Genomic DNA, 14,718 nt, shown 5'->3' on the forward strand with positions numbered 1-14,718 from the left:
ACTGTCTGGTTCGGTTCTGCAACCCAACAAGAAAAACACAGACTTCAGAGGATAATTAGAACTGCAGAAAAAATAATTGCTACCAACTTGCCTTCCATTGAGGACCTGTATACTGCACGAATCAAGAAGAGGGCCGTAAAAATATTTGCAGATCCCTCGCATCCTGGACATAAACTGTTTCAACTCCTACCCTCAAAACGACGCTATAGAGCACTGCACATCAGAACAACTAGACACAAGAACAGTTTTTTCCCGAAGGCCATCACTCTGCTAAACAAATAATTCCCTCAACACTGTCAGACTATTTACTGAATCTGCACTACTATTAATCGTTTCATAGTTCCCATCACCAATCTCTTTCCACTTATGACTGTATGACTATAACTTGTTGCTGGCAATCCTTATGATTTATATTGATATATTGACCATCAATTGTGTTGTAAATGTTGTACCTTGATGAACGTATCTTTTCTTTTATGTACACTGAGAGCATATGCACCAAGACAAATTCCTTGTGTGTCCAATCACACTTGGCCAATAAAATTCTATTCTATTCTATTCTATTCAATCCACAATTATCTATCTACTTGATGAAAACATGCTCTAGAGAAGCAGTTTCCAGACACTTCCTTCATGCAAACTATTGCCTCATCATCTCAAGCTTTGGTAGGTCACAATAAGCCTTAAGAGTCTGAAAGAATGTGACTCCCACACATTTATAAAGTGCTTGTGGAACACCAAAATTAAATGCATATTATTTTGTTCAAAATCAATTGGCTATGAACTAGTTCCATAGATAGGCCCTCTAGTTTCTTCCTCGCATTCTGCAAACTGGAAATGCAACCTGTGTTATTCCCAATAGCACTGTGGCTGCGGATGCCTGGAAGAAATTTGGAAAACAAGCTGTCCCACGGGAGCCCCAAAATGACTGAATTGGGCCATAGGGATTTTAATATGCTGCGGTGTTGCAGGGCTTATATACACAAGCTGTAAACCTGGGAACAGACACCGTAAGCATTTTCTAACAATACAGTTCCATGATTATAGCAAAGGTCTCTTTTGAGTTGCAACATAGCCGGGATTGTGAAATTGGAGCAATTTTGTTAAGAGTGACAAAACAAAAACAGCTTACCTAATCAGTTTAGAAAGATCATATCAAAAAGAGAATGTAACATACGTATTTTTTTTAAAAAAAAACTCACCTTCAAATATTAAAAAAGGTTATGAAGCAAGATTTTCTTTACATACCAGTAATTATACAAATAAAACCAGCACCAAGAGCCTAAAGAAAAATCATTTTTTTACTACTGGGACACCTTCCTTGGAGCCTAATAAAAGGAATGAAAACCATGACTTCATCGTCCCGTTGTCCTCTTTTGTGTTTTAAAAACAATTTGCTAGTAAATTAAAAGGAAAAGGTTGAATCTGTTTTAAATGTACATATTAATTAAAAACAGAGTATAACAGGAATCATTCTGGCTTCCATTCAGTTTGACAATACAGAATTTGCTCTCAAAATTCTTTCCAAAGAGAAGAGAATGTTGGTGAAAATCTCATGAAGTGTTATGTGCTCACACTCATTTACTAACGAGAAGGCTTTGTGTGTCTTTGGGCATGAAGTCCTTTTGGATGCTATACAAAGCTTTTTGCAAATTCCCGGAGCTTTAAATTTAATTTAATGCTTCAATTCAATCCCAAAGAGAGATTAACTCAATCCCATTCAATGCATCAGGAGGAAACTCCTTCCGAGGGGTTCTTTTTGAGTTGGTCACTGATATGGAGGAATCCTGTCCTTGAGAAATTATTAGATTTTTTTTCCCCCTTCCCAAGAAAGAATCCAGAGAAATCATCCCTTGCGCATTTGATGGAGAAATTCAAAAAGGCCGGTTGTTAAAATGGATGGGAACAGAAAGACCACACACACAAAAAAAGACTCTATGCACTTTTTCATCACAACATTCTAGCTAGGCCTACTGTTTTGCCTTTCTTCTTCTTCGAAAAGCCAAGAGGTAATTTGGGGTGCGAGGGCTGAGCGAAGATTTATGTGCTACTTGTTTTAGATGCAGAGCAGGGATTTCTCTCCCTCTTGATTACTGCAAAGTAATCATGGACTGCCCTTTGAAAAGTACCCAGAAACTTTAATTAGCTCAAAATGTGATGCCCTGCATGGTTTTGTGCAAGTCTAGATTTGCACATTTGTCACTTCTCTTGCAGATTTGCATCCGGCTCAAATTTGTGGTGCTGGTTTCATTTTTTTAAAAAAACCTTATCTGACTTGGGACCAGGTTATTTTAAGGGCCATCTTTTTTTCTCATTTACATCTACCCAACCCACCAGAGCAGGGAGGCAGGGCCTCCTCTCTTATGGGGGTTCATCTAGTGCAAAACAAGAAGAAAGACCTTCTCCATGGTGGCTCTCTCCCTGTGGAACATCAACCCTGTGGGAATCAGATTGGTCCTCACTTTGATACTTTCAAAAGACCCTTAAGACATGGTTCTGTTAGTGCACCTAGGGACCAGAGGTGGGTTTCAGCAGGTTCTGACTATTTCTGGAGAACCGGTAGCGGAAATTTTGAGTAGTTTGGAGAACCAGTAGTAAAAATTCTGACTGGTCCCGCCCCCATCTATTCTCTACCTCCCGAGTCCCAGCTGATGGAGAGGAAATGGGGATTTTGGAGCAACCTTCCCCTGGATTGAAGAGGGAATGGAGATTTCTTTCCCCTGCTACGCCCACCAAGCTATGCCATGCCCACCAAGCCACATCCACAGAACCTGTAGTAAAAAAAATTGAAACCCACCACTGCTAGGGACCCAAGGGTGATACAAAGCCCATCAAGTGGCTTGTCTGATTGTTGTTGCTAGGGAGTTGCTAGGTTTTGTATTTGGGGTCTTATTTCTCGCAAGCTACCTGGAGTCACTTTAAAGTTGGGCGGCTGTATAAATTTTCTTAATACATGAATAAATATCACAGGTTTGTAGTAAGAGACAAAGGTAACAGAGGCACTGAGACCATATACAACATGATGAACTTAGAGATAAAGCCACACTTACACTGAGCCTTCATTCGCTTTATCTGCTCCTTAAATAGGACAACTTTCTCATTTCTTTGTAAATCAGCATTACAGTTCTTGCTTTCCAGGTTTCTGAATCTCTCCATGACTAGATGTTTTAAATCTGGGACAATTTCTGGTTTATCTTGTTTTATCTGGGAAAGAAAAACACATAAAATAAAAGAAGACATAGATTTAACCCAGTTGTTCCCAAGCAAATATCAGTTCTCTCAGTTCATCAGGAAAAAAAAGCAGTGATTGTCTAAAATTCCCAGATTATTTACTTTGCTCCAATGACATTAAATTCCGGAACTGCAAGAATATGGAAATTATTACACCAACTTTACAGTCCACGCCACAATTCTCATTAAAATTGGATTAATGCACTTAATTAATGACTTGCTTTGAGTCAAATGGGGAATTTTGAAATGAACGTGCTAAAAAAAATCCGCCACAAAATACTATCATAACATTGCACCTTGTACACATTTTTAAAGCTTCCAGAGCAGTAGAAGAGAATGGAAGAAATGCCATCAGAAATGAAGCATTCTCAGAAATTGTGATATTGAAATTAGATATGCTAATTCAATAGAAGGGTTGAATATTTTTTTTAAAAGATTAAACAAATGCTGAATTCACTGTGTGGCAGCATGGAAGCTTCCAGCCTAATATGGCTTCCAAAGAAAAGGGAGAGACAAAGCAACATTGATTTATATTTACCATTTTTTCCCACCAATTCATTGATAGAGACTTAATGGAGGAGGGAATGCAACCATGTCTAGTAGCAAGCATCCTCTATCTCTGTAAAGCCTCAACCAAATGCATCAACATCTCCTTAGGATTTGCCAGCTCACTACTTCACTCTGTTCTTAGATGTTATGAAATTTTGAATTCTGCACAAAATTAAAATTTGTCCAGCCTGCTTTTAGGTAAAGGTAAAGGTTCTGTCGTGTCCCACTCCTCCGCTGACGGCCGGGTCAGGGAAATCCGAATCAGGCGTGCCTCTGCAGCTCTGCCAAAGTCCTAGCAAAGTTCTCAAGGCAGGCAGGAGACCAGAAAGTGACTTCAGCAAGATATGTTAGACTTTGCCTGACTCAGAGAATGCCAGAAAGCAGATCCTTTATATAGCCGTGGAGTGTGGCTCCATGACTCAGCACTTATCCCGGCCTGCCCCTCCCTTCCTTCTGTTGCCGCCACTTATCTAATCTCCTGAAGCGAGGGTCACTCCAGTCTGCAGCTGTTGGTAATTGACCTTCCTCAGGCTCACATGCTGTGGGGGAGGGGGAGGGGTCTAGTTGCTCTGTTTGCCTGGGCATGGAGCCAGGGCTAGGGGCTGGAGGTGCTTCTTCTTCCTCAGCCTGTCTGGGCATGGAGCCAGGGCTGGGGCCGGGAGGCATGCTAGGACATTCCTCAGTGTTCGGAAGCAGATAAGAAGGCCCCAGCTGCGGGGAAAGTGGGCGAGGCACAACAGGTTCCCCCGCACATGCATGCTAGTCGTTTCCAGCTCTAGGAGGCAGTGCTCATCTCCATTTCTAAGCCGAAGAGTCAGCGCTGTCCGAAGACATCTCTGTGGTCATGTAACCAGCATGATTAAACGCCGAAGGCCCATTGAGCGCTGTTACCTTCCCACCAAAGTGGTCCCTATTTTTCTACTTGCATTTTTACGTGCTTTCGAACTGCTAGGTTGGCAGAAGCCGGGACAAGTAACGGGAGCTCACGCCGCTACACGGTGCTAGAGATTCGGACCGCTGAACTGCCGACCTTCTGATTGACAAGCTCAGCGTCTTAGCCACTGAGCCACCGCGTCCCCATAAAAGTCTTCTTTTAAAGCTGCCTAAAATAATAGCCGTAGCCAAGACTGAAGACAACCAATTCCTCAGCCCTCAAGTTACAACAGTTCATTTAGTAACTGTTCAAAGTTACAACAGCACTGAAAAAAGTGGCTTGTGACCATTTTTCACACTTACGATCATTACAGCATCCCCATGGTCACATGATTTATATTCGGATGCTTGATAACTTGATTCACATTTATGGTGGTTGCAGTGTCCCAGGGTCATGTGATGGCCTTTTGCGAACTTTTGACAAGCAAAGTCAATGGGGAAACCAGATTCACCTAACAACTGTGTTACTAATTTAACAACTGCAGGGATTCAGTTAACAAACGTGGCATATTTGATTATTCACATAACAGCGGCAAGAATTGTATTTGCACAAAAGTGGAAGACAGAAAAAATCCCATCAGAACAAGAGGTAATAAAGATTTTAGAATGTGCAGAAATGAATAGGTTAACACTGAGAATAAAAGACAAAGAGGAATCAATGTATTTCAAGACATGGGGACGATTTTATGTATGGTTAGGAAAAAAATATGAATAAAAGATTACAGAGAAATAAATTAGATAAGGTATGAGTAAAAGAGAGAGAAGGTAAAATAGAAATAGAAACCCAGAAGACACCTGTGTAAATGGAAAAGAGGAAGGGGGAGGAAGAAAGAAAATTATATAAATATATATTTATGATGATAAATGTGAATTTAGTAAAATTAAAAAGTAATTGAAAAGTTAGTAAAAATCGGGATTACTCAAATATCACTTTGGAAAATACTAAACTGAAAATGAATACAACAATAGAGAGAGAATGGAGAGGGAGAGAGGAGAGGAGAGAGGAAGGAGAGAGTGGGAAAGAAGAAAGGGAAAAGGAGAGGAAGAAAGAAAAGGGAAACAAGAGTAGGAGAGAAGGGAAGAAGGGAAGAAAAAGGGAGGTGTGAGGGAAAGGCAGGGGAAGGAGAGAAGACGAATGAGAGGAGGAAAGAAGAAAGTAGAAGAATAGATGGAAGAAGGGAGGGAAAGGAAAGAGAGGAGAGGAAGAAGGAGGATTGTTGTAAAACAAGGGAGATGAAATGATAGAAGAGCAACCCCGAATATACTTAAAGTTTTTAGGATGAAGATTGTATTAATATGAAAGCTAAAAGAAAATATGTATGTTAGATAAGAAACTGTACAGTTATGTCTATGAGAAAAAATAAAAAATAAAAAACTTAAAAAAAAACAAATGTGGCAAGACAAGTCGTAAAATGGGGCAAAACCCACTTAACAAATTTTTCACTTAGCAACATAAATTTTGGGCTCAGTTGTGGTCATAAGTCGAGGACTACCTGTATAACTGGACCAGTAGTTCCCAGTCCTACTTTTTGAATTTAGACTCCCAGGATTCTCATTAATAGATAGAATAGCTAAGCAATTTTGGGAATTGACCTATACACTATATACAGGATAGTGTTTCTCAGCCATGGCTGTTTGAAGATGTGAGAACTTCAGCTCCCAACTCCTATGTTCACTGCAGAATTCTGGGAGTTGAAGTCTACACCTTTCAAGTAGACAAAACTGAGAAACAATGTTTTAAGAAGATACCTAGCTTGAGGGACACTTAACTATACTTTCTTCTTTTGACCAGTTCTGAATCTCCCTTGTAGTTCCAAGGGATGAACTGAGTTCTAATACCAAATATTGATATGAAAAAAAATTTCACCATCCACCTTCAGTTTTTATATGCTTCTAGTCTATTATATTTCCTCTTACTTGCTTTCGTTCCACAATCGCTACAGTCTTTTCTTCTCAGTTCCAGCCTACTCATTATTATAATTGCCCACACTTTTTTTTCAGTTCAACAATATCTCCTTTGAGGTTTGATGAGCAATCTATGGACTGAAACCAGTAGTTCTCATACTAGAGACAAGCATTTTGTCAGTAAAACCTGATGTCTTTCAAGTCATTAAAGGAACAACCATAGGAAAAATTATGGACTAAATCTATAAAACATATGCCAAGTTGTAACTTAAAGGAAAATTGGTACAAAATGTTCTACAGTTGGTACACAATGCCATCAGTAATAGAATAACAGAGTTGGAAGGGACCTTTGAGGTCTTCTAGTCCAACCCCCTGCTTAGGCAGGAAATCCTACACCACTTCAGTCAAATGGTTATCCAACATCTTCTTAAAAATTTCGAGTGTTGGAGCATTCACAACTTCTGAAGGCAAGTTGTTCCACTGATTAATTGTTCTAACTGTCAGGAAATTCCTCCTTAGTTCTAAGTTGTTTCTCTCCTTGATTAGTTTCCGCCCATTGCTTCTTCTTCTACCCTCAGGTGCTTTGGAGAATAGTTTGACTCCCTCTTCTTTATGGCAACCGCTGAGATATTGGAACACTGCTATCATGTCTCCCCTAGTCCTTCTTGTCATTAAACTAGACATACCCAGTTCCTGTATGTTCCTGTAATATTACATACCCAGTAATATTTACCACAGACAAATCATATAATAATAAACGTTGGAAATGTCGTGAATAAGAAAAAACGTTTTATCACATATGGTGGACATGTAAAAAATCAATTTAAATTTGAAATGAAACTACAAATCTTTTTAACAGGCATAATAATCTCAGAAAAAAATTATCAGAAGCATCATAATTTAATGAGATATACGTTTACAACAGAAGAATAAATTTTGCTGAACATTGGAAGAAAGATACAATTCCAATAATATCTTATTGGGAACTTAAACTTGGGAATTATGTAGCAATGGCAAAACTAATATATATCTAATAGAAGTTTAATCAAATTTAAGCAAGAATGGGCTCCATACATATAATATGACAAATGAACAGATGTACAAAAAGGGAAACATCAGAAGCCATAATCCTTTATTCTTCAAAATTATTGTTGGGTATTTTAATTCTTTTTTTTTTATTAAAAATTTTTATAGACAATTTCCACAAATGCCTCCCCTCTCCCTCCCCACCCCTTCCCCTCCCCTCCACCCAATCCCCCACCCCACCCCGGACTTCCCAGAGCAAAATACAGGGTATAACATCTAACAATCACAAACTAGAATATGTTAACTATCCATAAACTCCCATCCCTCCCCTAGAGCCTTAACTCCCCGGGTATTTTAATTCTTGTTAAATTAATTCCGCTTATATTTTTTTCCCTTTTATCAGGCGTATATATCAACTTCAATACCAAGTAGCTATGGTAGCTCCAGACCAAATTCTTTATTGTACAACAAATACTTTGATATAATCTTATGTTACCTTATGCCTCCCACCGACCCGTACGCTCACACAGAGAGGGTCTTCTCAGGGTGCTGTCCGCCAAACAATGTTGGCTGGCGGCCCCCAGGGGCAGGGCCTTCTCGGTTGGAGCTCCTACGCTCTGGAACGAGCTTCCCCCTGGCCTACGCCAAGTGCCTGATCTTCGGACCTTTCGCCGTGAGCTAAAAACATACTTATTTATTCAAGCGGGACTGGCTTAATAGTTTTTATTAATTTTAATTGGGGTTTTATTGTGTCAGGGTTTTTAAATTTTTAAATTTTTAAAATTTTTAAATTTTTAAATTTTTAAAATTTTTAAATTTTTAATGTCGGCCTTTTTTTCTAATATGCTTTGATTTAAATTTTTGTTTGAATTGTATATATACTAAGTTTTTTTTTTTTGGCTGTACACCGCCCTGAGTCCTTTGGGAGAAGGGCGGTATAAAAATTTAATAAATAATAATAATAATAATAACAATCTACATCTACTCAATTTCAAAAACTAAAATTATTTAATTTTATGCTTGTGATAAATTGATATCATAAATTGTTTTAAATATTTAATACCAACTATGTACAAACAAGTAGTCCTTGAGGTAGTCCTTGAGATATGGCCGCAATACAGCCTAGCCATACCAGAAGAGGCTACCATACCATCATTATAAATGATGGAGGAAAATTCTTCTTACGGTTTCTAGGGGTTTGACAATTTTATTTATTATATTTTTATCCTGCCTTTATTACTTTATAATAGTTAATTCAAAACAGTAAACATATATAATATAGCCGCCTAGAGTAGCCCTACAGTGAAATAGGCAGCAAATTAATTGAACCAAAAAAATTATGCTTCTTCCTCTCCTATTTTCCATACAACTGTGGGGTGGGGTGGGTTGAGTGAGAACGAATGCCCAAAAGATACCCACCCAGCTTTCATGCCTAAATTATACTAGAACTCACGATCTCCTGGTGATTGGCCCAAAGTCATCCAGCTGGCTTTCATGCTTAAGGTGGGACTAGAATCACAGTCTCTTGATGATTGGCCAAAGGTCACCCAGCCAGCGTTCATGCCTAGGGAGGAACTAGAACTCACAGTCTCCTGGTTTCCCAGTTTTCAATAGTAAAGACCAGCACCTTTAATAATAGGCCAAAATGGCTCTCAATATAGAACAATATATAATATAGCTAGAATAATATAGCTAGAACTCCAAGTGCATTTTAACCATAGATTTATATAAGGGATATATGCTATATATATATATATATATATATATGCTATATTCAGGAGTGAAAACTGCTTACTTTCCTTACTGACTCTGAAGTGCACGCGCCACGCGTGTGTGTGTTACATGTGTGCGCAGACCCTCTGCGCATGCACAAAACCAGGAAGTAAAAGAAACATTACTTCCTAGTTAAAACCAGGAAGTAATGACACCTGGACGAGTGGGCAGAGCTTTGCTCCAGCATCACTACCGGATCGCCGAACTACCGGCCACAATTGCTACCGGATCATGCGAGCCGGCCTGATCCGGGAACCTTTCACCCCGGCTATATTATTTTACTTTCTCTTTCCCCTTCATGATTACAAGACTGGAATTTATTTTTTTCTTTTCCAGGGTTACATATTGGATCAAAATTTTCACGAAGCTATCCAGCACAGCTTCAAAATAGTTTTCCTAATCAGTCCTGGCTAGTTCAGATCCTATTACTGGTAATTAACAGGGTTATCCTGCAACCTGAAAAAATGTTATTATTTGGGGAACTATTTAAAAATGTGCAAATATCTGTGAAGGCTAATATATGTTCCATGGAGATTGTATGGGAGAGAGTACTGCCCAATTTTCACCCAGAGCATCGTTTTTCAAACTTGGTAACTTTATGATGGGTGGACTTTAACTCCCAGAATTCCCCAGCCAGCATTGAGCTAGAAAGATCAGGGAACATAATCTAAAATGATTTTGGATGTACCCTGCAAAATTAAAATGAGCAGCAATATACATATTTTTTCTGCAATACGTGTCCTTCTTTAGCCCTAAACTCTCCAAACTGGTTGTGACTGTTACTCCCCCAATTTCCCAGTCAACATGTAGGATGAGTAGTTTGGGAGTTGCAACAACAGGTCCCAACATACAGTAAACCAAAAGGGAGACTAGGTGCTCATTCACTATTACTAAGCTCCTGAATCAGACATATTAAATCCTAGAGTATTGTTCATAAACCAGAAAATATGATTTCATCATAGGGGTTACCCAGAGACTCAAGAGATTCTCTGCATCTCTGTCCCCCTACTCTGTCCCATTTCTATGAGTTATTATTCTTATTCATATTATCCACATTTGAATGAAGGCAGGATGGAAACTAATCAAGGAGAAAAGCAACCTAGAACTAAGAAGAAATTTCCTGATGGTGAGAACAATTAATCAGTGGAACGGGTGCCTCCAGAAGTTGCAGGTGCTCCAACACTGGAAGTTTTTAAGAAGAATTTAGATGGCCATTTGTCTGAAATGGTATAAGGCCGTGATGGCGGACCTATTGCACACGTGCCACAGGTGGCACACGAGCATTGCCCTAGCTCAGCTCCAGCACGCATGCACACACTGGCCAACTGATTCTTGGGCCTTCCAGGCCCACTGGAAGTTGGGAAATGGGCTGTTTTCGGTCTCCGGAGGGCCTCAGCAGGGATGGGGGAAGCCCTTTTCGCCCTCCCCAGGCTCCAAGAAAGTCTCTGGCGCCTGGGGAGGGCTAAAATAGACCTTCCGGGCCCACCAGAAGTTGGGAAATGGGCCTTTTCCAGCCTTGGAAGGGTCTCGGGGGGTGGGGGAGACAGTTTTCAACCTACCCAGGCTCCAAGAAAGCCTCTGGAGCCTGGGGAGGGCGAAAACCGGCCTTTTTGCCATCACATGCCAAAAGCAGGGGGGAGTGCAAGGGGGTCACATGTGCATGTGTGTGGGGGGAGGGTGCATGGGGTCATTGAATTATGGGTGTGGGCACGTACGCATGATCCTCTCGCTCTGCCCCCACTTTTGGCACACAACGGCAAAAAGGTTAGCCATCAGTGGTATAGGGTTTCCTGCCTGAGTTGGGATGTAGGACTAGAAGACCTCCAACATCCCTTCCAACTCTGTCATTCTATTCTAGATACACGTTCCCTCCAATTAGTCAGTTGAGATTTCTTTAACCAAGCAATCACTCTTAACTAACATCAACAGGATGTCATTTCTTACAATTTAATCCAGGAGAAATTGGGAAAGTTCACCTGCCCATACCTGAATGCTTTCACTTCACAGTGCCAATTTGAGATAGACATAGTTTTAGGTATGACTATGTACACACACACTCTTGCACACACCCCTTAAATAATATCCTGGTAGCAGCCAATAATTCCTGAACTAATGACAAACACTTTCGCTAAATCTCTTATATGACAAGGAATGTTCCCAAGCAGTCGTCTCAAACATTGCTCCAATCCTACTTCATTTGAAATATGAAGGGGATGTTGGTGCTTTTGAATTTCCACACGTCACAGCAACATATTCTTTGGAGTATATAAGACACCAAAATCAAATATAGTTACTTTCAAACAAACATTCTCCTGTCTGCTTGCACAAGCACGCTTTCAACTGGAGCCAAAGACGAGCACAGAGATACAAAGTTTGGGAGCAAGGCTGGCAAAATTACAGATATCTAAACTTCTTTCACAAGCTGAGCTGCAAATGTGTTAATAGTTGTGTAGAAATACAACACAGCAATGAAATTCTGAGGAACGGAAGCAATGATAATCTTACTGTGTCTCAGTAGGTGGTGGACAAATGTTTCATCTTTGAATTTTATTTATACCAGTCATTTTGAGAATTGACCCCCCCCTCTCCACCCTCGTCCTTAAAAAAAGAATTACTTTCAAGCTGAACTCACATTGTGGTGAATTTGTGGACCCATTTATATCGCCAGGGTTCTTAACCTTAGCAACTTTAAGAGGTGTGGACTTCTGACTCACAGAATTCCCTAGCCAGCCATGGGAATTCTGGGAGTTGAAATCCATACATTAAAGTTGCTAAGACTGAAAAACACTCCATGTTCCTTAGACGCGAAAGAAGAAGTTCTTTTGCAGTGTTCAAATTTCACTTCTGGATATTCTTCTATGCTATTTTGTCAAGGGTGTGCATGGCTTTGGATGGATGGATGGATGGATGGATGGATGGATGGATGGATGGATGGATGGATGGATGGATGGATAGATAGATAGATAGATAGATAGACAGACAGACAGACAGACAGACAGACAGACAGACAGACAGACAGACAGACAGATAGCTTTCTTTAATGCTCAAAGTTCTGCTATATCAACCTCTCCAATATTAAACTTTGATAGTCGAGTGGATAAGTGCTTTGTGGTAGACACATTCCTTACTTTCTGTCACAAGCCAAGAGTGCCTAGCTTATATAGATGTAAGGCAAGCAAATCCATTCCTTCTTTCCAAATTGCAAGATTTACGCCTTTTGCTTTCCAAATTGCAAGATTTATAAACAGCATTCAAAATAAATATGCTTGCAAATTTCCTAGAATACATAGGATTGCTTTGGAAATGTTTTTAATTATGGTAGTCTTATTAAAAATACTTTTTCAATTAGTAATTGAATTGAAAAGTATTTTTTTTATTGAGAACAAATTTCCAATAAGGCTAACCTGCAAAAATTGCTACAGGGTATTCTCAGCTCCGTTCTGACTTCTGCTTTTTGAAATATGCCCTTTCAAAGTGCCTCCAGCAAGGCAGGATCGTCCGCCCCTCACATAGATAGGTTTCTGGTTGCTTTTCCAACAACAGTTTACATTCCATAATTCCTAAAGAGACTCAGTCCTGGGTTACCGAGATGATGATTTTCTCCACTACTTATGAGTTTAGTGCGGAAATAGAAATAGAAATAGAATAACAGAGTTGGAAGGGACTTTGGAGGTCTTCTAGTCCAACCCCCTGCTTAGGCAGGAAACCCTACATCACTTCAGTCAAATGGTTATCCAATATCTTCTTAAAAACTTCCAGTGTTGGAGCATCCACAACTTCTGGAGGCAAGTTGTTCCACTGATTAATTGTTCTCACTGTCAGGAAATTTCTCCTTAGTATCTAGGCTGCTTCTCTTCTTGGTTAGTTTCCACCCATTGCTTCTTGTTCTGCCCTCAGGTGCTTTGGTGTTCTCTTATTATACTGATATTTCTCCAATGTTTTTGAGAAGGTCTGCTTGTTCGGTATAATCCACATAGAACTGCAGAAAAAATAATTGCTACCAACTTGCCTTCCATTGAGGACCTGTATACTGCACGAATCAAGAAGAGGGCCGTGAAAATATTTGCAGACCCCTCGCATCCTGGACATAAACTGTTTCAACTCCTACCCTCAAAACGACGCTATAGAGCACTGCACACCAGAACAACTAGACACAAGAACAGTTTTTTCCCGAAGGCCATCACTCTGCTAAACAAATAATTCCCTCAACACTGTCAGACTATTTACTGAATCTGCACTACTATTAATCGTTTCATAGTTCCCATCACCAATCTCTTTCCACTTATGACTGTATGACTATAACTTGTTGCTGGCAATCCTTATGATTTATATTGATATATTGATCATCAATTGTGTTGTAAATGTTGTACCTTGATGAACGTATCTTTTCTTTTATGTACACTGAGAGCATATGCACCAAGACAAATTCCTTGTGTGTCCAATCACACTTGGCCAATAAAATTCTATTCTATTCTATTCTATTCTATTCTATTCTATTCTAGACATATAGTCCTCAACTTACAACCATTCATTTAGTGTCTGTTGCAAAAATAAAAGTGACTGTTACTTTTAGTGTACAGCACTGAAAAAAAGTGACTCATGGCCACTTTTCACACTTACATCATTGTAGCATCCCTGTGGTCACGTGACCAGAATTTGGATGCTTGGCAACCAGCTCGTATTCATGATGGTTGCTGGTGTCCTGGGGTCATGTGATCCCTCTTTCGAAACCTTCTGAAAAAGTCAATGGGGAAGCCAGATTCGTTTAATAACCATGTTGCTAACTTAACAACTGCAGTGATTCACTTAACAGTTGTGACAAGAAAGCTCAAAAAGGGGACAAAACTCACTTAAGAGCTGTCTTGCTTAGCAACAGGAATGTTGGGCTCAATGGTCATAAGTCAAGGACTACCAGTATCGCAATGAAGTCACACGCTCAGCGAATATTGGGTCATTGTAGTTCTGTATATGGAGTTAGTTCTGTATACAGAAATGCTTGTGTGTTTGTGTGTAAATATTGGGCTTTTTTCCTCCTTGCCTTTCCAAGTCAACAGATTTTTGACTATTCTTTTGATTCCTTTGCAAGCATCAGATCTTATATTGACATAGCAGTTATCTCTGGTTTGAGAACAGTTGGTTCCTCCTCTATCAAGTTCATTCTTCACCTGTATCCAAATAATACATCTTTTCTCCAATTAATATTTGAACCTGATTTAGAAAATGATCTTTGTGTGGGAGGGGAGGAATATGTTATGTAGAAAATTATATACACTGAAATTAAGATTCAGGTTGCTTAGTCGG

General features: G+C 39.6%; 1 protein-coding gene across 1 annotated transcript in view; it reads right to left on the minus strand.

The window, feature by feature from the left end:
* The window catches only part of NSMCE2 (NSE2 (MMS21) homolog, SMC5-SMC6 complex SUMO ligase), a 294,893-nt gene that overhangs the window by 167,138 nt on the left and 113,037 nt on the right, over positions 1-14,718 (minus strand). The window contains exon 4 of the mRNA XM_058179139.1: positions 3,051-3,204. Within this exon, the coding sequence (XP_058035122.1) occupies positions 3,051-3,204 (154 nt within the window). The remainder of the gene's footprint in view (positions 1-3,050; positions 3,205-14,718) is intronic.

Source organism: Ahaetulla prasina, chromosome 3 (genome assembly GCF_028640845.1).
Source record: "Ahaetulla prasina isolate Xishuangbanna chromosome 3, ASM2864084v1, whole genome shotgun sequence".
Classification (NCBI taxonomy): Eukaryota; Metazoa; Chordata; class Lepidosauria; order Squamata; family Colubridae; genus Ahaetulla; species Ahaetulla prasina.